Source organism: Diabrotica undecimpunctata, chromosome 9, assembly GCF_040954645.1.
Source record: "Diabrotica undecimpunctata isolate CICGRU chromosome 9, icDiaUnde3, whole genome shotgun sequence".
Taxonomy (NCBI): domain Eukaryota; kingdom Metazoa; phylum Arthropoda; class Insecta; order Coleoptera; family Chrysomelidae; genus Diabrotica; species Diabrotica undecimpunctata.
This window is the reverse complement of record NC_092811.1, coordinates 89,781,994-89,808,227: the sequence shown is the minus strand read 5'-3', so window position 1 is coordinate 89,808,227 and position 26,234 is coordinate 89,781,994. Positions and strand designations below refer to the sequence as shown.

Sequence of the window (26,234 nt, the reverse complement as noted above, 5' to 3'; positions counted from 1 at the left end):
ATGGATGTTTGGTTTTTCATATTATTCTTTTTAGATGAACTGATGATGCTTTCTGATTTGAGAGCGAAACGTCTTCAAATAAATAGATGAAGTTTTGTCTTTTTCTCCACCTTTTGACCGAAAAACCCACCACTCTTCGAGTGATCCTTAATTTATGTTGGATTATCGGTCGTACTCCTTTTCTCGATATATATATATATATATATATATATATATATATATATATATATATATATATTGTGATGATTGGTGTTTAAAGAAAATAATTTATAAATTATATACTAGATAATATTAGATATAAAAAAGTATTTGGTTATTTTAAGAAGTTATATACTAGAGAATTTAATAAAAATTATTTATGTGAGGGCATTTTTAAGAAATTAGCATATAATAATTGTAAAAAGTTGTATTTTAGTAATTATAATGTGGTAGATATATTTAAGTGAGCCATGTGACTAGGCAACCAACTATACATATGTGAGTGACAGACAGATATACTTACTCTCCAAGTGACATTTTAAATAATTAGGAATATAAAGTGGGGTTATAATAATAATGTTAGTTTAAAATGTTTAAAAAATTTATATATATTTACTGATTTAAGTGTTTATTCTGATCTGAAAAGCCTAAATGTCAACAAAATTATCAATAGAAAATTAACGAATTCTCCAGAATGCAGAATTTGACCATTGTTTACGGTCAAACATTCTCGAAATAATGGTTATGTCTGTGGAACGAACATATACTTTTTTCGAGAACATCCATATAGAAGTAATAGAACAAATGGAACATGATCTCTTACCAGATGATTCTGGAACATCCAAAAAGATATAAATACCCGTGATTTGGATTCAAGAGGACAGTTTTAGTAAGTCAGTCAGTCAGGCAGTTTAGTAAGAAATATGAAAGTTAGTTGGAGTCAGTGAATCAGTTACAAATAGTCCAATTGTTTAATATAGTGAGTTAAATTGAAGATTAAAAATTATGCATATATTTTAATGCACATTTATAATTATACACAAATAATTATTGAAGATTATAAAAGTATATTAGAAGAATATTGGATGGATATTGGAAGGAATTAAAATTATATTATGATTGGAGATTAGTATAAATCAACTTATAATAATTGGATATTGGTATATTGAAAAGAAGAATAAATATAAATGCTGTTTTGCTGGTGTGCTTGGTGGTTTATAAATGCTGGTGAAGAAAAATATATCTTAAATTGGTAGAAGCTGATAATGGGAAAAAGTAATTTCACAAAAACAAGGATAACCGAAGTACGAAGACATTCAGTGGTGATTAGAATTTATATAGTGGAAAACAGTTCATTTAGGCATTCAGTGAAAGAAAGGTACAAAATTTTGTTAATATAATTTAGTTAGTGTCATAACAATTTCAATTTTGGAGATAGTTTGTTTAAATTTTACATTGTTTATAGAATTTAATTAGTTTCATAAGAATTTCAATTTAAAGATAGTTTATTTTAAATTTACATTGGCTAGGTTAAATATATATGTTTGTTTCATAATAGATATAATAAAGATAATTCAAAAAGTACTTACAAACTAATTCTTTGAGAACCGCGATAAAAACCCTATATTATTAAAAACACTCATTGCTCATCATTCAAACAAACAATACATCATAACAATACATATATATATATATATATATATATATATATATATATATATATATATATATATATATATATATATATATATACGAATATATTACTAGGTGATAAGTTTAATAAAGCTGTATTTACTATTTCACTTTTTTACATTTACTAATTCTGGTATAATCCCAACAAATGTCCCTTTATCACTATCATATATTATTCAAATACAACTAATGACACTAATATTAAACTTTTACGTTTTTGTTTATTTATACTTTGCATTGCAACTATAATAATAAATTGTCATTTTGAATAAAATGCATTTTCTAGTAATTTCGTAACCGGTATGTAATAAATATTATTGAGAATAATATAAAATACGCAATTTTTTTAAAGCGTAATATATTCGCTCAACGTAATATATTATCGCAAATGAACTAAAAATATGACATCGGTTTGAATGTTTTTTGTTGTCATCATTACAAAAGAGTGCAGTGGAATGATAAATGAGCACAATAAAAATTTTAGCTCACTAATGCAATAGATAACCATTGTTTTCACTAGATATATTGCAATGACGTTATTTTGTATGAACGTTAAAAAAATTCTTTACTTTTACTGCAGTCATTATTTGTGCTCATACAACGACATTTAAAGTTCATACAAAATTTGAATTAAAAAAAATCATTTATTGAAAATGGAGAAACAAATGAAGACCACAGGAAAATAATTTGATAAGTCATATTTTTGGTTTTGTTCAGGAGAACATTTTTAAAGTTTAAAACCCTGTCATTATGTTAAAATACATACATCTTACAATTAATCAGTGGTAAAAAGATAAAAATTTGCTATATTGGTTGTTGGTTTACATTTTAGTTTTTTTTTTAATTTATATCGCATATTAATATAAAAAACATTTCACAATATAACTTTTCCATGACGCATCCATTGTTGCCAACTACTAGGATTACCTGGACTTATCAACGTTTTCCCCTGTTGGGAATGGACATGTGAAGTTCTTTCCTTGTACAGGGTTTTTTCAAACACTTGTATTTTGACCTATTAAGTTATTACTGGATATTGTGTTATTCTTAGAAAGTATGTAATTAAAGCTACAAAGTGGTAATAAAAACAAAAAAGGCAAAAATTGAGTCAAGTTCTTTCCTTGTGGTCTTCAAATTCCTTTAGTATTATAATTCATTAAAGTCCTTTTTGAGTACTGTGAATTCAAATTGTTTTATTATTTAGAAAATTACACAACGCCATCTATGTGTTACTCCAGGTAATTCTCGAACGGTCTTCGTATCTTAGGCATCGCGTGGTACCCAACATGATCGGTGCTCAAAAAGTCGATCGCGATCGACCGGTCGATCGCCAAAGTTTTTGAAGTCGATCGCGATTCACGGAGAAAATACGGAGACTTTTCTGACTCACGACACGTGCATGATCGAAATACATATTGTGATGCTCTTCACCCGACAGTTGCGATAATGCCGATTCGGCATATCAACATTTACAGATAAATTATGTCACATTCGTTTAGAAAATTCCCAACTTTTCCAGGATTTAAACAACTTTTCATCGTTGAAAAAAAAGATAGCCGCTCATTTGAATTATGTTTATTATGAGACGGAGCTGCAAGTACTTCATAGCGAGTTTGAAAGACGCTTCGCTTATTTTAAAAAAACTGACAGATAATGTAACATTCATGTCTAATCCATTTTCATGTCAAGACGTGGAAAAAATAACCAATGAAATATCCGTTACGTTCATTATGGAGATCATTTCCGCCCAAAATGAGGTACTGAAAATAATTTCGGATATACACCTTAAATCCAGAGCGACCGATACGAAATTTTGGTCTTTCATATAGTCTGAGAAATATCCGTCTTTGAGACAAGTAGCTCTGCAGCTCACATCATTCTTTGAATCAACAAACTTGTGTGAGTCTACAATTTTTCAAATGAAGATAGTGAAATCAAAATATCGTAATCGGCTAACTAACGAACATCTCTCTTCATGCTTGCGTTTGGCCCTCAGTAATTACGTACCATTATATGAAATACTTGTGGATGATATGCAGTGCCATGCATTAAAATCCAAATAAAATTAAAGAAAAACGTGACTTTAATTACAACTCTCTGTAATTACAACTTTTTATCAACTAGAAATGTGCAATAAAGCTTTTATTTTCAAAATTGTCTTGGTTTACTATGCTTTGTTTTTAAACCAGGAGGAGTAAACTAAAGAGATAGATTCATACCCAAGAAAGTTACGAGAAAAGTTACCAAATACATCTTCTCTTTTGGTTGATCATATCGGCCTTCGACGGTAATCCAAAAAAATTATATTATACTAATACGTCGCTAAAGAGTTCTAAAAACAACTGTTTTTTATATAAAAGCAGACCAAAAATACAAAAATTAAAATTATAACGAAGAAAACACAAAAATCCCCAATATAACTTAATTAACCTATAAAATGCCATTAGTGTCAAAATTTCATAACAGTAGAGTAAACTTGCCTGAGGTTGGACCAATTACAAACAAACATTGCGGCGCCGTAAATTTGAATAATTACTCCTCCTGGTTTAAAAACAAGGTGTAGCAGTCGATCTCCGGACGCTTGCAGTTTATGTGGTAGATCCCATGCAGTATAAGTCTGAGCACCACTGTATTAAAGGATGATGCGTACCGCATAAGATTTAATTGATTAAACAACAATTTTATATGACAGAGCCATTGTCGGACACATCACCTCAAAGATTCCTACCGCACCTTATTAAGAGCTGAAACAAACTTACTGTTGAAGTCTTCTTTAACACGTTGAACGCCGTAATGTATATAATATTAAAGATTTTCTGGGTCGACAATTTTTTGACTCAAAACATCTTTACTTATTTGTCATGAATATTCCGTACACACCCATGTTACATTGTTATATCAATTTTTTTTTTCAAATCGTAGTTTGAACCACAAAGCAAGTATGCACCATGCGGACCCCAGTATCAAATCATCATTCAAGGCTGGGCGGCCCATCCATGATTCACGCCTACAGGAATCAACCTATCTATCAAGTCGATTATCGCTCTATATTGCAATCGTTCAGTCTATTTCGCGTCGTTGTCTGAGGAACTACAATAAATTGTGCGTCTAAAATGGATGAATATGAGAAAAATCCCACTTAAAAAAATTATGAACGAAATTTTGTCAGAGGACGAAATACATGAAAAAAGTTACAGTGATATCTCTTATTCCGACTATTGCTTGTCTGTAAGGAAGAAGAAAAAAGTACGTCGTACAAAGAAAGACATTTGTTTGACCTCGAAATTAGCTGACCAACAGCGGTTGGTAAGTAAAAACAGCAACAGCAAACGAGTTAGGTTTAACAACAAGTCATTCCTCTCATATTGAGGAAACCATTCGGAAGTTAAGTATAAATAACTTACAATGAAGCCGCGATTCCTCGTAAGACGAGATACTTTAAGGATCCGGTTCACACAATTTACAGTGGAGTGTAATCACACGTGGCAGTTTGAAAACGTTCACGCTTCCTGCCAATAATTTAGAAATAAACTCTGATATTAACGGAAAATATGAGAGAGGAAAACCAATAGATTTGTTTTACCTACATGAGGATGAAAGCCTTCTTACTATGATGGTGAATTATATCATTTCTGTGTGAGAACAATTATGTAATTCTCATTAGAATCAATTGTGGCTTAACCCTTTTCGTGAAAATGTAACAAAAATGTAACATTTTTATTTTCGGCCCTAGGTGAGTTCTACGCGACTTGTGGCGCATAGTCGCTTTTTGTACTAATAATATAAAACTACCGCTAGATGGACATAGTTAGCTTATATCTTTGATATAACCAATTTCTGATTACTTAAAAACTGACAATATCTGTCACCTGTTGCATTTTTGAGAAGATTCTCGATTGTTTTTACAATCTTTAAATTTTTTATAAGAAATAGTGATAGACAGTGTAAGTTTTAGTTTTTTTTTGTTTATTGAACTATCAAAAAACCTCGTAAACATTTACAAATTTGTTACATGATCACATAGGGTGAGTAAACTTTGTTTTTGCAAATGTAGATTTTTGATTTTTTTTACTTGGCAAAATATTTTTATGCAATTTTATTTATTGCCTGGGTGCTGTATCATAGACAAGATGCCACGGACAGTACAAGATAAAAGTAAATGAGCTTGAAAATATTTAGAAAATCGATTTATGATTGACTGCTAAAAAAGGGGTAAAGGGTGCCACACAAAAAGAAGATTATCTAATAAAGAACAATACCCTGTATCTAAAAAAGAATCTACAAAAAGACATCAGTATATGATGACTCGCGCTATGATAGGATAGACCACTTTCCTCAGGCAATGTCTGCGCTAATGAGGAGAATATATCATTTTCCTAAAATTTACTGGGTGGGGGGGAGGGGAGGTATTATGACGCGAGAGGACTCCCATGCACTCAGATATAAGAAAGTTGAACTTTCATCGAAATAAATACTTTTTCTATCTTGGTAATTTTTCGAAAAATGGTTCCTTATCGAGTTATTTGCAATATTTTTTAATTATTTTACAATTTTTAAATTTAATACCACTTATCCTTGTCAAAATATTATTACTTGTACGTGAAGGTTTAAAGATTATAAAGCCTTTTGTAGAATTGCAATTCAGTTAGTAGTTTTTTAGAAAAAAAAAATGACAAAAATCACTAATTTAGACATTTTTTTCAACAAAAACTTGCAAATAACTAGAAAAGAAAGCATTTCTCGAAAACATACCATGAGAGAAAAAGTATATATTTCGATGAGATACACCTAAAAAATTGTACTCGAAGCGATTTAGGAAATTCCTTTTTTGTTATGTTATTTGTTAATAAAAATTTCTGGCCCACAATGCAAAAAAAATTAGTCGGTATATTCTGTTTCTAAGCGTCTTTTTAGGGGTAAGCCGCTCGCTTATTTCTAAAGTTGTAATCTAATAACACTTCTCAGCTGCTTCTATAAACTGTTGGAACGACCTATCTAAAACAGAATAGGCCCACAAATTCGGACCCCGTAACATATATATTGGACCTAACTGACACTGATGCAAAAAAGTTTGGCTACGCTAAAGACCTAGCAATAGCACTACAGCACAAACAGTTTGAAATTACTCAAAACATGCTAAAAAACGACCGGAACAAATTATATGAATATTTCACAAAATGGCACCTGATACCCAACTTAAATAAAATTGAGGTAAGCTGTTTTCATCTTAATAACCAAAAGGCAAACCAAGAATTAGAGGTCAAAATGAGGAACGTAGCACTATCCTACCAACTCTGCCCAAAATATCTGCGGGTTAGCTTACACAGGACTCTGTCGTTAAAAAAACATCTACAAATATCTGAACAAAAAATAACCACTAGAAATAACCTTATTCAGAATCTCTGTGGTACTAACTGGGGTGCATCTGCGGACACACTACGAACATCTGTGCACCGGTCTGACTAAGTAGTAGCCATGTGAAGATAGTGGATACGCAGCTAATTATAGCAATGAGAATAATTAGGAGCTGCATCAAGACTGCTCCACTATATTGGCGTTTCATCTTCAGCTATGTTCTACGAAGACAGAAGTCATTGAGAAAAGAGTATTCGAAAATACATAGTAACTTACAATTCCCAATCCTTGACGACATGCCGAATTTAGCAGCAAGACCACTTCCATCAAGAAAGCCACCAATAGAAAGAGCGCAACAACTAACAGCAGATTATTTAAATTTTACCTCCAGATGGCGCAAGTTGTGGACTCAAGAAGCTCTACCTTATTCAAATATCAAGTATCCAACCTTATTGACTCAGTCCTAAAACCTGATGGCTTCAACCAGCCACAAAACATATATTAATCAAATTAGAACGAGACATGAAGTATGCGCACACAAACTACATATAGCTCAACTTGATCTGAAGATATAGGATTTTTCACCTAAGAAGACCGCTTTGCCATTAAATGCTGGTAACTTTATTACTATACTCTGTTTTTTAACCAGGAGGAGTAAACTAAAAAGACAGATTCACACCCAAGAAAGTTACTAGAAAAGTCACCAAATACATCTTCTTTTTTGGGTTTGAATAATAATTTTTCGAATTCACTTCCAATATATATTATTTAGTATTTCTAATTACAATAAAAAAATGTTGGACTGTTATGAAAAAGTTGAAGAATTTTTAGAGTTTATTTATCACATTAAAGAAGAAAATCGTAAAAAGAACGTATACGAAAGCGATATATTCGTGATAAAATGGTATCTAAAATCCAATGGAATTTTACAATACTACTGTTGAAGTCTGCTTATATTCCAATACAAGCTAAAGTAATGTGCTAATAAAATTAGCATTACTTTAGTAAATCTTGATTTTAACAATAACTATTCTGCAAAACTAACCTGTTGCCTGTTTTATTTTTGCTAGCGTGGCTGTTATTTTCATTCCAGAATTATCAATTTTGATTTGTTTATTTATACATGTTTATAATGTATAAGCAAATCATGTTTTGTTTCTCATTTGAAGATATATGACCCAAATCTACCCGACATTTTTTAGGTGTAGAGGAATAATTACCACTAGTACTTGGTATCGAATCCACATTGTTATCTTAATAACACTAATATGTCGCGAAATAGTTCTGAAAAGAACTGTTTTTTATATAAATACAAACGAAATATCTAAAAATGTAAGGAATAACGCAGAAAATACAAAAAAATCGTCGATATACTTAAATATTGAATTTTAAAATTTCACAAATGTCATTAGTGTCAACATGTCATAATTTAGTGGAGTAAACTTGCCTGCGGTTGGACCAATTACAAACAAGCATTACAGCGCGGAAAATTTGAATTACTCCTCCTGGTTAAAAAACAGACCATAGCGGACCAGATAAGCGGCGATATATTTAACACTACCTTTATGAATAACATTTTACTGCTCTGTTGTTTCAATCAGCACTGCTCAACAAGTTATCGTTTATTGGTTTATAATTTTATTGCAATGTTAATTTTTTAAAATTTATTCTGACGTATCATATAATGTAGGTTTACGCAATAATTAAAGTTATGCATTTACAAGAACATATTATTTGAAAAATAAGGAGTAAATACCATGTGTCATAATAATTGTAATCTCAGGAGAAAAGACAGTTAAGATTTTATACACACTTAAAAAATTTGTTTATAGTAATGTATTTCTTAAATCCACACAATCATTGAAAAATGATTCATGCTGTTTAAAATATCTTTCTGTTAACGACACTGTCATCGACAAAGTAGATCAAATTTAAACGTCATCATATTTCTCTTCTGTTTATCATTAAAAATTAATTGATGGTCGTGGGTTGTATTGGTGTTATTTAATAATTTAACAAAATACATAATCAGCAAAAATCTTATTGAAAATATGCGAACGGTTTTGCAATCACAATCAATACAGTGTTTATGCTTGTTTAGCATTGGCTGTTAAATAATTTGTGTTCGATTGTTCGATTGTTCGATTGTCATCTGTTGTACAACCCTCGTCCTTTTTAGGGTGTAGTAGTTGTATATAAGTACCTATTTTTTATAGTAGTGTAGTGAAGCGGTACTTTAAAGCAACATGAGTAATTTGGAAGAAAATAAAATACAGTCGAAACGTAGAGTGTTATCTCCAGAAGAACGGCGTTTAGTTCTAAAAGTCGAAAGTTATTTCAATTTGAAAAAAATAATATGGGTCCATTGACATCTGTTATGGCAGTTCAGAAACGCACATGCGATGTTTGCGGTATCTCAGAGAGGACATTCCGAAGAATTAATAACATGAGTGAGGATGAAATAAATAAAGTAAGCAAGAGAAATCGCCAACATCCAAAAACTTTAGATTTGCACAAGTCAATTAAACTTGCAATTAAAAATATTATATATAATATGTATAAAGCCAAAGAACATGTAATAGTTAATGCTGTGTTGCAAAAAATAAAAGACAAGGAACTGTGTGATATTAGTTTAACAAGTTTGTGGAGAGTGTTGAAACATTTAGGTTTTCGATATAAAAAGACAAATAATAGACAGTATTGTGTGAACTCTCTAATGTTGTTTCAAAACGGTGGCATTTTTTAAGAAAATTCATGAACAATAAAATGTCTGATAGTCCGAGGCAAGTTGTATTTTTAGACAAAACTTGGATTTTCGCTAAAGGAAATACATATGTCAAAATCATCTTGGCAAGATGGCACCACGAAATGTTATTCTTCTAGTCGTTCCGGTAATGGTAAACGCTACATTATACTTCATGCTGGAAATGATGAGGGTTTTATTCCTGGCGCTAGTTTAATTTTTTCGTCCACAAAGAATACAGGTGATTACCATGGAAATATGGATGCAAATATTTTTGAAGAATGGTTTGAAGAAAATTTCTTAAAAAAATTGGAGCGACCATCCATAATAGTGTTGGATAATGCATCCTACCACTCAAGAGTAGAAGAGAGATTTCCTTCAAGCAGCTGGACAAAAGAAGAAATAAAGTTGTGGTTGACAGAAAAGAAAATTTATCACAGTGACATATTTTTAAAAGTCGATTTACTTCAAAGGTGTGGAGAGCACAAAATTTTTATGATAAACATGCATCCAAAACAAAAGATGACGCTAGCGTTCTTGGTTTATGGAAAGAATCGCTAGAACAAATAAAGGCAGAACAATGGCAAAATTGAATTAGACATACGGAAGACATAATCGTTCAGTCTTTTCAAACCGAACGAGTTATAGATGAGGTTCGGCCTCTAATTATTCGGATAGACAATTCAGATAGTGACGACTCTGCTAGTGAAATATCAGACAGTGAATAGGACAAATCGTTTGCTAAAAAGAAGAAACAAAAAAGTGTTTCGGAAATTCAATTCGGACTTTGTGGCGTGTTTAAGTTAAACGATAAAGTACCTTCGGTCTAATTACTGGACTTCATACTCTCAATAGCTTTGGTATTAATTACTGGACTACACATGTTTAAACCTTTTGTTTTGCTGAAAACTCGGAAGTGATTTAGTGTCAATTTGTTTCAAGGTTATATTTAATACAGTGTCTGCAGAAAGTAAAGTCTTGGATGTATTTTATTCAAATTTGGACATACCAGCAACTAGGCAAGGATTTTCCAATTTAACTGCATGCAAAACCATTTGTATAATTTTCACTCTACGCAAAATAGAGACTTATAGAGACCTTGATGAACATTTGATGTCGACAAATAATTTCGATTATTCGAAATATTCCGTCCCACTTCTTTTAACCGCCCTGTATATACATATTGTGTATATAATATTACAATATTATACATATTGTAAAATCCAATATTATTACTGAACATAAAATACAGGAAATTAAATATTTTTACTTTTCAAGCGATCGGAATTAAATATTAACGTCCCACTGTTTGAGGCCCACTGATCATATCTTAATTACATATCGGCCTTCATAGGGTAAAAGGAGTTTATTACCTTTCATTTGTTTATATTATCTTGTATTTTCCAGAACCAACGAAGACATCAGGAGAAGAACCGGAGTGACTGACATCATCGAGAAGATAGCCAGACTAAAATGGAGATGGACAGGACACATAGCCAGAATGACAGATGGGCGATGGACAAAGAGGTTATTGGAATGGAGGCCAAGGGAAGACAAGAGAAGCGTCGGTCGACCACCTACAAGATGGACTGATGATTTAAGAAGACTCAATAAAAACTGGATGAGAGCGGCGCAAGATAGACGGGGTTGGAAACATGAGGAAGAGGCCTATGTTCAGCAGTGGATTCTTGAGGCTGGATGATGATCTTGTATTTTATCGTATGTGTTCGTTTTTATATAAGCTTATGTTTGTATTTTAAATTCTGTACTTACGTCTTACAACTATCTTTATATTTATTCCATATAATTAGGCCATACGGTAAATAAATAAATAAGTTCTATATTAATATTAACTTTCTCACCTTCGTTATAATTAGTCAGATCTTGACTGTCCGAAAAAGTTTCGTCTGCTTCGTTGAGCGTTCCGTATCCTACCGACCACGAACAGATGGCTCTTCGTTTCTCCCTCCGGGTGATGGGAGGATCGGCCCAAGCTGCACTCAAACAGGCCGGCCTACGTTTTCCGACGCCACCGGCGGCGCCTCGCAGCGGCAACGACGGCTTATCACTGCATAACGGTTTCGTGGGAAGAGTCATTGCGACCTATTTCACTGTTGTTGTTTCTATGTCGAACCACTGGACTTTTGTAAGACGTCTGAAACAAAGATAAAGGTTAATTGCAGCAGTACTTAAAGCTTTCAAGGAAAAACTACTGATGTATAAATAGTAGGTGTAAAATAAGTCATGTGGTAAATTCATATTATGTACTTGGAATAAAAATACGTCTTATATTCAAAAGTCTTGGTAAATATATTAATTTTTGAAAAAGACAGTTAAGATTTGATTTCACGTACAAAGCGTCTATGTATCTGTTTATACCTATTTCGCCTCAATAAGGCTCATCAGAACAGATATTCATAGGCGTTCTCAACGTGAAAAATAAATATTTCCTGTCTTTAAGAAGCAACACTAAAACGGCTTCGAAACGGGCGCAATAGCGACATCTGATAATAAATCCGTAAAATAGTTTCGAAACACAATTCAGATTTCTGCCTTAATCTGAGCCTGAGAAGGCAATCAATTTATCAACGTCTGCTTTGCCTTGCAATTTTTAGAAGGCTCAGATTAAGGCAGAAATCTGAATTGTGTTTCGAAACTATTTTACGGATTTATTTTAGTGTTGCTTCTTAAAGACAGGAAAGATTTATCTTTCACGTTGAGAACGCCTATGAATAGCTGTTCTGATGAGCCTTATTAAGGCGAAATACGTATAAACAGATACATAGACGCTTTGTACGTGAAATCAAATCTTAATTGTCTTTTTCATTTTATTCGGATCTACTCTGTATGAGTACAAGACACCAATGCGCTAATGATTTCTGATTAGTTGAGGAGATATGTCGTGAAATGCAAATTTTAGATTCCCCATGTCTCTATTAACATCTTTATCAACGTCTGCTTTGCCTTGCAATTTTTAGAAGGCTCAGATTAAGGCAGAAATCTGAATTGTGTTTCGAAACTATTTTACGGATTTATTATCAGATGTCGCTATTGCGTCCGTTTCGAAGCCATTTTAGTGTTGCTTCTTAAAGACAGGAAAGATTTTTTTTCACGTTGAGAACGCCTATGAATAGCTGTTCTGATGAGCCTTATTAAGGCGAAATACGTATAAACAGATACATAGACGCTTTGTACGTGAAATCAAATCTTAACTGTCTTTTTCATTTTATTCGGATCTACTCTGTATGAGTACAAGAAACCAATTCGCTAATGATTTCTGCTTAGTTGAGGAGACATGTCGTGGAATGCAAATTTTAGATTCCTCATGTCTCTATTAACATCTTTATTACCGTCTGCTTTGCCTTGCAATTTTTAGAAGGCTCAGATTAAGGCAGAAATCTGAATTGTGTTTCGAAACTATTTTACGGATATATTAATTTTTATTTCTTAATACTATCCCCATTATCACATTAAAATATAGAATATGTGTTATACCGCAGCTCAATAGTTATTCCCCCTATTATGGTTATGGCCGTATTATTTCTCCCATTACAATCAGTTGAATTTGGTGTTTCATATCCATATTGTGACATGTCAAGAACGTCAAATAAACGTGATTACAATTATTAAAATAGTTTATTCTTTCTTAAGTGTTCCGGAATTATAATAGCCCAATCTATAGAGAAAAATAAACGTACATTAATTAGTGAATTTTTCAAACCAGCACAGCGTTATGAAGTGCAATGTCTGGAGTAACTTCCAAGTGTTGGCAACTCCAAAATGTTAATTATATTTTTTTACGCCCCTTTTTAGGTGCAAGAAACGGTATTTTTTGATTATACTAGAAAAATAAAAAAGATAGAGATTTAATTCTAAAAGAATTCTCTTCACGCCCGATTATATTTTTAAGTAGGAATAAAAATATTTACCCAAAAGATTTTATACTAACATATATAGAACAAAAAAGATTAAAGTGGTATGGACATGTAAGAAGAACTAGCGACAGCAGATGGATAAAGAGAATAACCGAATGGAGCCCCATAGGAAGGAGCAAAAGAGGACGACCCCGAAAATCCTGGAGGAACGAAGTAGACGACGACATGAGTAAGAGAGGCCTAAACGATGGAGAATGGAACAACAGAGAGAGATGGAAACGGTTGAGCGAGGGAAGGCAGTGAATACTGTAGAATCCCTAAATATATATATTTTTCTACCCCTTATTTATTGCTTTGAAATAAGAGCGACTTTTGCGTTATAAAGACTTTTGCGTTAAGCCACAACGCTCCTTGTACAGTAAACACATTTTTAACTTATTGATTCTTATAGCTGAAGTCATGACAAAGATTAAAAAAAAGTTTTCTTCTACGTCCAGTACAAGTGGAGGGAGCTCAATTTGTTTAAATTATAGTAGAGGTTGATATGGATGGGCGACCCCCCTTTACTTCCAATCTGACGTCGTTTAGCTCGAGAACGGCTGGTTGGATCGTGAAGTATGAGGGGTCGTTGGAAAAATAATATCTCACTAAGTAAATAATAAACAGTTGGGATCAGAGGGTAAATTGTCAAAAAGACTCTTAAGCTTATAGTGCCTAAACGACTTAACATACAGGACCGTGCGATATGGCATATGACAGGATTTAGCGAATAGAATACGATGACAAAGAAACATAAAACATGGCATCATGCGAAAAGTGCTTTAAATACGTATCTGTGTTACTCGGTCTAATCGGTCCAATCGTGTGTTATTATATGACACGATTTATACAATAGAATACAATGACAAAGAAACCAGAGGCATGCTATAAAGATCTTAAGCTTATTTTAATTTAAATTAGGCTAAATGTTTTTTGAATACACAATAACAAATTTAATTATTAATTTTCAGGAGATTTGATAAAATTAGATTTTTTTACTTTAATATTAGAAATAAAAACCAACTTTTTAGCTCAAGATGCAATGTCACAAGTTTTATTATTACTAAATTGATCGATCAAACTAAAATTTAATAAGAGAAAATGTAGGGTAAGTATGAGTTAAGAACCGCCTTGAAGAAGAGCTGAGAGAAAATGACATCATCTCAAGCAGACAATACGGGTTCAGGAAAGCAAAATCTGCTATAGATGCGGTCAAGCATATTACAGACACTGTGACGAACAGCAGAAAAAGATGGGCCGCTCTAGTAATGTTTGATGTAAAGAACGCTTTTAACTCTACCAACTGAAACCATATTATTACTAAATTGGAAACCGCTGAAGTCTCGGGATATTTGATCAATATTATAAAACGATACTTATGCGAGAGATATGTTTTAGTGGCCAGAAATGTTGAGATGAAACTAACAGCCGGCGTACCGCAAGGCTCCGTACTAGGCCCAACGTTGTGGAATGTCTTGTACAATGGGGTCTTAAACATCGACTATGGGAGAGACACCATGGCAGTAGCCTATGCAGATGACCTTGCCATATTGGTCACTAACGACAGGCACTGGGACCTTGTGGAAATCGTAAACGAATGCTGCGAGAAAGTGAACAGGTGGATGGAAAATAATGATCTCGAACTCGCAGGCCACAAGACAGAAGTGGTCATCCTTAAAGCTCCAAGGAATGGGCCGGACCTGACCTTCCAAATAGGTAATAGCCAATTAGAGCCGACGAACTGCGCGAGGTATTTAGGCATCGACCTGGACAGAGGCCTGAGGTATACGAAACACCTGTTAGGAGTGGTTAAGAAGGTGGATAAACGGACGGCAGCTATCCAAAGAATAATACCCAACATAGGAGGGCCCAGCAGCAACAAGAGAAAATTGTACCTTCAAGTAGTGCAATCGACCCTTCTATATGGAACTCCCGTCTGGATTAATGTACTAAAATACCAGAAGTACAAAGATATTATAACAACAGCCCAAAGGAAGCCCCTTTTAAAAGTGGTGAGCGCGTACCGAACCACTTCTACGCTGGCCTTACAGGTGATTGCGGGAACGCTCCCCATCCACCTGCTTGTCAAAGAAAAACAAATGCTGTATGAAGCCCATGACGGTCACCTACCTCAGGTAAGAAGGACCATACGAGTGAAAATGCTTATAGAATGGCAAAGAGAATGGGAGGTACAGACCACGAAGGCTCGTTGGACCAAAACGCTTATCCCCGATGTTGTAGCATAGTACAACTGTAAATTTAAAAGAGTAAATTACTATTTTACTCAGTTCCTGACCGGTCATGGATCTTTCAGATCCTACACATATGGCATCAAAAAAAACAACGATGACAAATGCACCTCGTTTGATGAGAGGGATGATGCGGAACATTGCATCTTCCGGTGTAATGTTTTCGCCTACGAACAACAAAGGCTGCAGAATAGATTCGGCGCGATCGCGCCCAACAACATCATGCAGATTGCAATGACCAGCAAAGAGAATTTTGAATATATAATCAACCATATAACAGGTATCATGAAAAGGAAGACTATAATAGAAAGAGCCGAACAAGCTGGGTGAGGGGTCAAATACAAAAATAAATAATAAAAAAAAAACATAAACATTATTTTTTTATTCCCTTCTTTTTCTTTTCTGTACAAAAATGTACCAAATGTTACCCTTTACGGTAACCCCCCTTTTTTAAGCTCTCAAGTTTCTCCGCTTTGGAACTAGGTCTCCTTCCCTACACGCTTACTGCTTTTAGGTAAGTGCTGTAACTAAAAGAAATGGCCCTGAGGGCACCTTTAACCCGGTCTGCGCGTGGTATCCCCATGTTTCGTTCGCTAATGAACTCGTCCAGGGATACCACGGGTCGAAGAGGGGGTGGTTTTAGTTGGTAGGCGACCTGGCAGGGATGTCCGAAGGGGGCCCTCTGTCTCATAGTTTGACATCGTGCCGTCGGCGTATGTCTCTGGTCCTTCTTTGATTGAATCCAACAGTACTAGGAACACCTTCCCTAGTCGATTTTACGAATCTTTCCACCTCAGTCCAAAAAAAAAGGGTAAGTATGAAATAGATGGTCACGAAGAAATATTTTTGATCATATTTTGTCCACAAAATAAACAAAACATAATAAGTATACAAGTAACGTAGTATTTGGTAACTTAACAATTGGCCACCTCTCCCACATACTATTGGATTGTTGGCCACAGTAAGATATTTGTTTTAAAAAACAAATAATAATACTTTGAAAATAATGAAAACATAATTATTAAGTATAAAACTAAATCTGGACTACAAATCTTAGGATTTTTAGCTATTCATTTCAAACATTTTTCAAACATATCTTTCCATATCTGTGACATAGATTCATATATTTTGAGCAGGACTCTTGTAGTCAATACTCACAAAGTACACAACAAATCCAATCATCTTTTTTGGTTGTAGAATTATAATCCCCACAACCAACGTACTCATTCTCACCAAAATCTTTATTTTCAGATGCACTACTAGAAAATGTTGATTGTTTCTATTCACTTTCACTACTTGGTGACGATTCATTTTTCCTCTTTTTAATGTTTTTTATAAGCGTTTTACCTTTTAAAAGATTCTTATCTTTTTTTCATTTTGATTTTGCTAACATGTTCTGGCGACGTTTAAACAATGGTCACTTTAAAATAGGTAAAAAGAAATAAAATAAGACTTACTCACAATCAATTTAATTATACCACCAACGACCGGTTTCGCATACTACAATTATTTGCTATGCATCTTCAGGTCTAACGGTACCTGGTAAATTAAGAAGATGCATAGCAAATTGTAGTATGCGAAACCGGTCGTTGGTGGTATAATTAAATTGATTGTAAGTAAGTCTTATTTTATTTCTTTTTACCTATTTAAAATTGACTCACACAGGCAACACATTCATGATTTGAATGGTCACTTTCTTTGCATGTATACGTACCATTTAAGTCAGTTTCAGCGCAGCTGAAATATCTGAAATAACTTATAAATGGCGACACGATCTCATCAGATTGCTTTGATCTGATTGGTTGTGGTTCTGTATTTTCGATGTTTTCTTGATTTTCATCATTCTAACTTGTTTGTCTTGTCTGGTCTTTTAGGTTCCCTGCATTTTAATCAGCTACAAAGAAGGTGTCGTCAGAGGTTGCGTTGGGATGGACAGGATAAATCCCTGTAGCTTTAAAGCCGTCCATAGCGTTTTTAGGGGTAACAGACTTTTCCCAGGATGATTGTAGAAGTTTAACAAACTGGTAACGAGTAATACGCCGTCCAGGATGCACATAAATCCAAAGTTGGCAGGCAGCATAGCATGGAAGCAGTTTTTCACAGACCTAAATACAGCCCTGTAATATTTTTAGTCAATTGTATCTAGCCTTTTCCTTTCTTTGGTTAAAAGAGTTTTTGATTTCAAATTAATTTGTGAAACACGAGAAGGGGGAACTCTTCCCCATCTACCCCATCACCGAGCCAATTCATCATCATCATCATCTTGGTGCTACAGCCCTCAGAGGGCCTCGACCTTCTCAAGCTTTCTACGCCATTCTATTCTGTCCCTCGCTTGCATTTTCCAGTTGCCGACTCCGATCTTCTCGGCATCTTGTGTTACCCCGTCCACCTACCTCAGCTTTGGTCTACCCCGTCTTCTCATTCCCACCGAGCCAATTCGGCTACTCGAAAAACAGTCATCTTTACTTATGTTTTTTGACTATAAATAGCGGCTTTTTTTAATAAAAATTATATCGCTATAGAATATTGAATGGCACCGATTAATTTTTAATTGCTTTAAATAAAGCAGCTGTGATTTTTTAAACAAATTAAGCTACCTCCAGTTCTATTGGTCGTAGAAAACTTTTTTAAATCTTTGTCTTGACTTCAGCTACAAGAGTCAATAATTTAAAAATGTGTGTAATGTACAGGGATAGTTTTTAATTATGGCTCACGTAGGCAGGGTCACATCCCTGACGTAGATCAATCCTCTACTGGGAACTTAACAGAGTATCTACTCGCTACGTACATACATTTTAATATAAAAAATTTGCAGAAAGGTTAGTACTGGTTCAGTATATTAACGTTTTTTTGCTTTGTTTTAAGCAGATCAATTACTAAAATATATAATTGTAGCATGTTGGGCAAATCTAAAACAAAATTGTTAAACAGGGCTGAGCAATTCATAATTGTCAACGTACATAAATTGGTAATTTTAGAATATGAGAACGTGACAAAGGCAAAAGTGATGTAAGTTTGGGATAGTAAAGTATTTTATTTTCAATCTGTTTTGAAAATATTTGTTTATTTTGTGGTGGATACTTAAATATGCTTTGCTGTATCTTCTGTATATGTACATATTTTATATTTTGAGTAAACACGATAAAGATTATTTTATTATTTATTACTTGATATAATTATCATAAATGTTAAAACGCAAAGCTGATACGCCAAAAAAATACACATATACATACTTGTTTTAACAACAAAATTTTAACCACACACAACATAATACTACTAAAATTTTATTGAGAATGATTGAAAATAAAGCAGGTTGGACTAGTGTACACAATAATATATCCATGCAGCGACCAAAAAAAAAGAAGATGAAAAAAGACATCTAAACCTGAACCAACGGCAAAGGTAAGAGGAAAAGATGCTGTAAGTTGAAAGTAGAAAAGGTAACTAGACTGCATGAGTTAGACTGTGTGAGTCAGACTGTGTGGAAGGACGAAATGCCCGGTTGAGAATGATGCCGACACTAAAATAATGCCGTATTTTTAGGCCGACGCCGACGTATTTGGAGCTGTCATGTCGGCGAGTTCCTCCCCCATAGTTTGTAGTTTCTCGAAGGTGCTCGCTATAATCACGATGTTGTCGACGAATCTGAGGTGGTTTAACTTGTTACCACTAACGTTGATGCTATCTCCTTCTCATGGCGCCGTCTCCTTTCGAAGGTTGGCGATTCAAATGGCAATTGTAGTTTTGGAAACTGCTGCGCGAAAGATCTCTGCGGATGAGTGGTCGAACCATCTCCTCAGGTCTTTCAGCCACGAGTTCTGGCGTCTTCCTACTGATCTTTTGCCCTGTACTTTTCCTTCCAATTTAACTTGAAGTAATTCGTATCTTTCGCCTCGCAACTCATGACCCAAGTATTGCATTTTCCTCTCTTTGATTATTCTTAGTAATTCCTTTTGTTTACACATGCGACGAAGTACCTCAACATTAGTAACTCTTTGTACCCATGGAGCTGATGCTATACGTTGACCAATTTGTAGTTTTGAAGACGTCTTCTTGGGCTAGATTAAACAGCTTTGCATATATATTATGTATTTTTCCCCAATTCTCCAATTTTCTACATTTTTAGTTTTTGAAATGACTTTCGAATATCGAATATCGAACCAGGGAACAACAGAAGAAGATATAAACAACAGACTGAGACAAACAAGAAACTGTATAAGACAACTAAACTCAGTGTTGTGGGATAAGAACATTACGATAAAGACAAAAAAGAGAATATATAACACCCTGACAAGAAGTATCCTGACATATGGGTCCGAAAACTGGACAATAAACAAGAGAAATAGAGGTAGAATAAGAGCAGTAGAAATGGAGTTCCTGAGGAGAAGCTGTAGACTTACAAAAAGAGACAGAATTGAAAACGCAGAGATTAAGCGGAGAATGGGAGTGCAATCAGACATAATCGACTATATAGAGGAGAAGAGACTATCCTGGTACGGCCACGTCAGAAGAGCGGACAGAGGACGCTGGATAAACAAAATCACAGAATGGAGCCCGATTGGAAGAAGAAAGAGAGGAAGACCCCGAAGGTCATTCAGAGATGAAATCGACGAGGCTATGGAGAAAAGAACCCTGCGAGATGGAGACTGGAATGACAGGGAAAATTGGAGAAAACGGTTGAGTGAAGGAAGACAGTGAAAACTGTGGAAATCCTTAGTAGTAGTAGAAATGACTTTTGTAAAAATTATTTTTTTATGCAATAATCATTATAATTCAACTCTTTTAAGTAAAAATCGAATGAGAGCATTCAGCTCTTTTTAAGATCCGATGGGTAAATTCGTTTTCGAGATACGTTTAATTGTTTATAAAAATTCTTAAAAGTTCATAAATTTCACAGGGCCAGAACTTTGTTTGTAAAAAAGATAGAGATCTAAGTTTAAACGGATTCTCCTCTTGGTCGATTATATTTTTATGTACTTATTTATTGCTTTGAAGTAGGGGCAAGTTTTGCGTTATAAATTAATTAAGCTAAAACTTGGTACCTGGAATAAATTAATTATGTCCCAGATCCATTCTTCCATCTAAATATCAAAGTTTCCCTTCCATATCCTACTCTGATGTCGGACAGCGGCATCACCATTACCAACATAGAGCGTAAGGGAAATGATCCTGGATCGGCTTGTTATTGGAAACTACTAATTTAAAACTAACGGTATAAGTAATTCTCACTCGTTGGTCAACAGCTACGGGTGGAAGAACCGACACGTGGTAGGGCACTTCATTGCCCTGGGGCTGAGAAATTATTTCCGAAGGCAAAAGAGCCAAATTAGTCATATTAAAGATCTGCATGGATATCCTTAGTAAAGATCCACTAGTAGATAATTTACTTAATGATCGTGGAGCTCGGAATCCAAGATCCAGTAGGGGAGGAGAATCAGATTTAAACAACAGGGCTTCTCAGGTCGTTCATCAAGGTAAATACATGTCAAACAAATAAGAATAACTCTATAACCTTGAAAATTGGAACTTAAAACGTTATAAGTTTATATTAATCTGGCAAACTAGATAACACTGTGTCGGAAATGTGCAGAATGATGATTAACATACAGTGAAGAGGATTAACGTGTGTTATGTACAATGACCTGAATCAGGAACATGTAACACCAGATATGGAACAATGTATTATTCCGGTAAAAACAACTCCAATCACAGGCAGGGAGTTGGCATTATAGTTGATAAGAATTCTCAAAAAGCTGTTTGTAACTTTATGCCCTACTCTGATCGAGTATTGATGCTGTCTCTCAACTCTGATTTAAAACGTAAAATAAATATAATCCAAGTATATGCACCCACTGCAACACGGATGAAGACCCCATAGAAAACTTCTAAGAACAAATTGGCGATGTCTTAAAGCTGGCTAAAAGACATGATAAAATTATTATAATAAGAGATTTAAGCGCTAAAGTGGGCCAAGGAGAAGTGGATAATCTTCCGATTACAATCTGGTAGTTTTGTCGATAAGAGTGAAATTAAAGAATGTAAGCACACTAGCTCCAAGAAAATCATGGATACAAGGCGGCTCAAACAAGAGAATACATATGGCGAAACGAAATTTAAATTAAACGAGAACTTAAAGAAAGTCAAACTATTGACCAAAAATGGGAAAAAATTCAACATGCCCTTGTATCAGTTGGAAAAGAAACCCTCAAACCACTTGAGAAAAAGAACTTAAGATGACAGTAGAAATTCTTAAACTTATGGAAGACCGAAGAAAACATAAAGCAAAAGATCTGAATAAATACAAAGAAATTCAGAAAACACCAGAAAAAAAATCGATAGGCAAAAGAGAAGCGGCTCTCCGACAGATGCAAGGAAATAGAAGATCTGGATAAAAAGTATGATATCTTCATACAGACAGGTTCTAGAAAAAACACAAGAACGAATATCCTTAAAAATGATTAAAGAAGATATTATAACTAATGTGAAGGAAAGATTGTACCACTGGACCAATTACATCCAAAAGCTATTTAATGATGTAAGAGAAGAACTGTCATTAGAAACCATAGAAGAACGGGACACCAATATTACGGGAAGAAGTCATCTATGCCATCAAAAACACAAAAGAGGGTAAAGCTACCGGATCAAATAATATGCCCATCGAATTATTAAAACTCATTGATGAAGATGTTATTGATGTAATGGTTAAACTCTTTAATCTAATATATCACACGACCACAATCCCCAGATAATGGCTGCAATCGACCTTTGTGGCAATACCCAAAAATTCAAGTGCAATATCCTGCTCAGATCACAGAACAATAGCTTTAATGAGTCACACAATTAAAACATTTTTGAAAATAATACACAGCAGAATTGTTACAACTCTTGAATATGAAATTAGTGATACCCAATTTAGCTTTAAAATGCATGGGCACAAGAGATACTTTGTACGGCTTGAATGTGCTGGCTCAGAGATGCATTCACCAAACTCTGTTTATAAAATTGTTGATATATTTATGTAGAGCAACAACATTTTAATGGTCAATTTGGACACATTTTCACAAAAACCATTTAGACATAAGAGGACATAGACATTATTTTCTAACTAAAGAATGCATATGAAAACGTTGACAAATATTTAGTAGAGTGGAATTTTATATTATCTTAAAAGAAGTTACTACAAAAACGAACTTGGATTCGAAAGTTTATCCTCAGTAATAAAATAAATTTTGTGAAATTTAGGAAAACGGTACGTTTTATCGCCTAAAGTCGATATGGGAAAAAAAGATTGCATTCATCTTTTTATTAGCATCACCAAAGGAAGAATCAAATACAAAAAGGTTTTTTATATTTACTCATCTTATTTAAATTGTAGATAAGGTAGACCGTGAATTGCACAATAACTACGATTATGACAATATAAAAACAAACTGTAATCGTACTTCTAGCTGGATTAACTCAAATTATACATACACACACATTATATATATATATACATATATATAAACGGTCATATTCCTTAAAGATATATACATATATATATATATATATATATATATATATATATATATATATATATATATATATATATATATATATGTATATATCTTTAAGGAATATGACCGTTTATATATATATATGTATATATATATATATATATATATATATATATATATATATATATATATATAACTGTTTTGGATGGGTTGGAGTCAATAAAAGGGTTATTGGGGTTAACTATTATTTTTATATCTCGAGCTTTCAATTGTGTTTACAATTATTATCAAGAGCTAAAAAAGACAAAATATCTTACAAGGTTGAACTAGAAAGAAAAAACATTTTTTGTTAACTTACCAAATAAAAATTAGTTTGGTAAAAAAATTGCTGCTAGTACATCTTAAAAATAATTAATATAAAAATGTCCTAATCTAATAAATGCTTCTCTGAAAATTTTTAGTATAATTTTGAAAACATTTTTTTTAATACAAAAACAATTGAATTTATAAATAAGTTAAAATAGCAACCAGTTACAAATAAGCCGCAATGTCATAAATGCCAACTTAAAATTTTTATTTTTGACAATTATATTGCCAAAAATAAAATTTCGTTTAAACATTCTTTTTTGTTTAGTAACAAAAAAGAAGAAGATTTATTCACCGTTGAGAGATGTCTGAAAAAATGTAACAGATATATGGAGAATTAAATATGACATTTTACAAGTTTTATATATAAATCATAAAGAAAGAATATAATTATAAATTTTGCTTAGATTTTGAATTTCTGATCTTTTGTTTAAATTATTATCACTTTTGCTAATACAAACCATTTCCAAAAAAGTCCTTTTAAATTTATTACTTTCACTACATAAAATTTTAATGTTATCAAAATCCATAATATGGTCTTTATCGATTACAAGCTCTGCCAAAGCAAAAGATGGTTTTTTAATTCTGCAATCGCAGAAGCTTCGCTTCAAGGAAGTATTTGGAAAATAATTGCTTATTAAATAAGATTTGTAAACTAATTAAGGAATTCACTGATTACAACAGATAACTATTATAAGAATAGAAGTCAAGTATGTTAATATGTTTATTAAATCGTTAAGATGACATAGCAAATTACTTGAGTATTATCTGGTTAAAAACAATAATGAAAAAGGCGATAACAAACAAAACCCATAACATTAGAAACGGAAAAAAATTGAATCCACAAGAACGTTTTACAACGGATTATAGTCAATCAGATAATTTAGAAAAAGTCCTACAACAAGTGATCTGTGAACAGACAAAGCTTTCGATGAACATTTATTTTATAAACAAAGAAACATCATATAGTAATATAAGCATAATATAGTAACTCAAACTACATTAAACCAACAACACAAATGTCCTTTCTATTAAATCGACATACTCCAGAAAGTTTCAAGTGATTTTAAACGTGAAACCCAATAAATTATTGTAAAAATGTATTGTAAAAAACACGTTTATTAGAATTAACACTAAACAACAGAAAAAGTGGACTCTATAGACAGAGACACTTATTAAAAAATAAAATATTATGCAGATAATAGCTTAAACCAAAGGCGATTTACAAACGATTTCTTACCAAATCTCTGATTAAAGATAATGATTTTCTTAAGACAAGAGTGTGTAAAAAAAATAAGAAACAAGCATCTGGAGTGGAGAAAAAAACAAAGGAAACTACTGCTCTATCGGTATTACAAAATGGGTTCAAAGAAAGTTGGATTGGAAAAATAACCTAACCCATGGCGTGTACAATTGTAGATATAATTCTCCAGTATCCGCCCTATCCTCAATTCGCTTCGTTTTACAGTAGTTGTGTGATATCGCATACATCCACAGACATTCTGCTTAATTTACAGTGACTTCTAGCATAGAGAAGCTTTAACTTATAACAGCTGTTTACATGGCGGTTACTGCATTACACGTTTTATTCATGTAAGTTTTCATAATTTCATAATTATGTCAAAACTTCTTCTTCTTCTTCAGGTACCATCTCCGCTACGGAGGTTGGCAATCATTATAGCTATTTTAATTTTTGAGGCAGTAGCTCTAAAAAGTTGTTTTGAGCTGCATCCAAACCATTCTCTCAGGTTCTTGAGCCATGAAATTCGTCTTCTTTCGATGCTTCTTCTGCCATCTATCTTTCCTTGCATTATGAGTCGCAGGATGCCATACTTCTCGCCCCGCATCACATGTCCGAGATACTGTAGCTTTCTTTCTTTAATTGTTAGTTCAACTTCCTTCTCTTTACCTATTCTTCTCAGTACTTCATTGTTCGTAACTCTATCTACCTAGGAAACCCTTATAATTCTTCTATAGGTCCACATTTCAAAGGCGTTAAGTCGTCTCATTGTGTCTAGATTTAACGTCCATGATTCCACTCCATAGTGGTCCATCAAAACTTATTGGTCATCAAATCAATTTTATGTTTTTATTTGGAGTACAAGTATAGATGTATATAAAAATTGTCGTCATATATCTTGTAGTGACTATAACAGGTCTCTAAAATTTGGTGTCTCCAATTGTAGGCAATTATATTAAAGAAAGGTTTTATTTTTTGAAGATATTTTATTTGTTTCAGTAAATTATGTCTAGGGGGAAACTTTTAACCGAAAAAACTTCTTAAACAGCAAGAAAAGGGCCTTTCTGATATGGAAGGCCTTGAAAGTGATTGTAGCGATGAAGATGTTATAATTGGAAATCTAGTCAAGAGACATTGGAAATCTTTTACCTGATGATATGGATATACTTGAATAACAAGATGAATTCTATGATGTCATCT

At 33.3% G+C, this 26,234-nt stretch overlaps 1 protein-coding gene across 4 annotated transcripts in view; it reads right to left on the bottom strand.

Annotated features, from left to right (window-relative positions):
- Positions 1 to 26,234, bottom strand: part of LOC140450265 (E3 ubiquitin-protein ligase RNF144B) — a 393,953-nt gene that overhangs the window by 150,348 nt on the left and 217,371 nt on the right. For all 4 annotated transcript variants that reach the window (XM_072543787.1, XM_072543785.1, XM_072543788.1 and 1 more), the window contains one exon: positions 11,632 to 11,924. In XM_072543787.1, coding sequence (XP_072399888.1) covers positions 11,632 to 11,866 — 235 coding nt within the window. In that variant the 5' untranslated portion in view covers positions 11,867 to 11,924. The remainder of the gene's footprint in view (positions 1 to 11,631; positions 11,925 to 26,234) is intronic.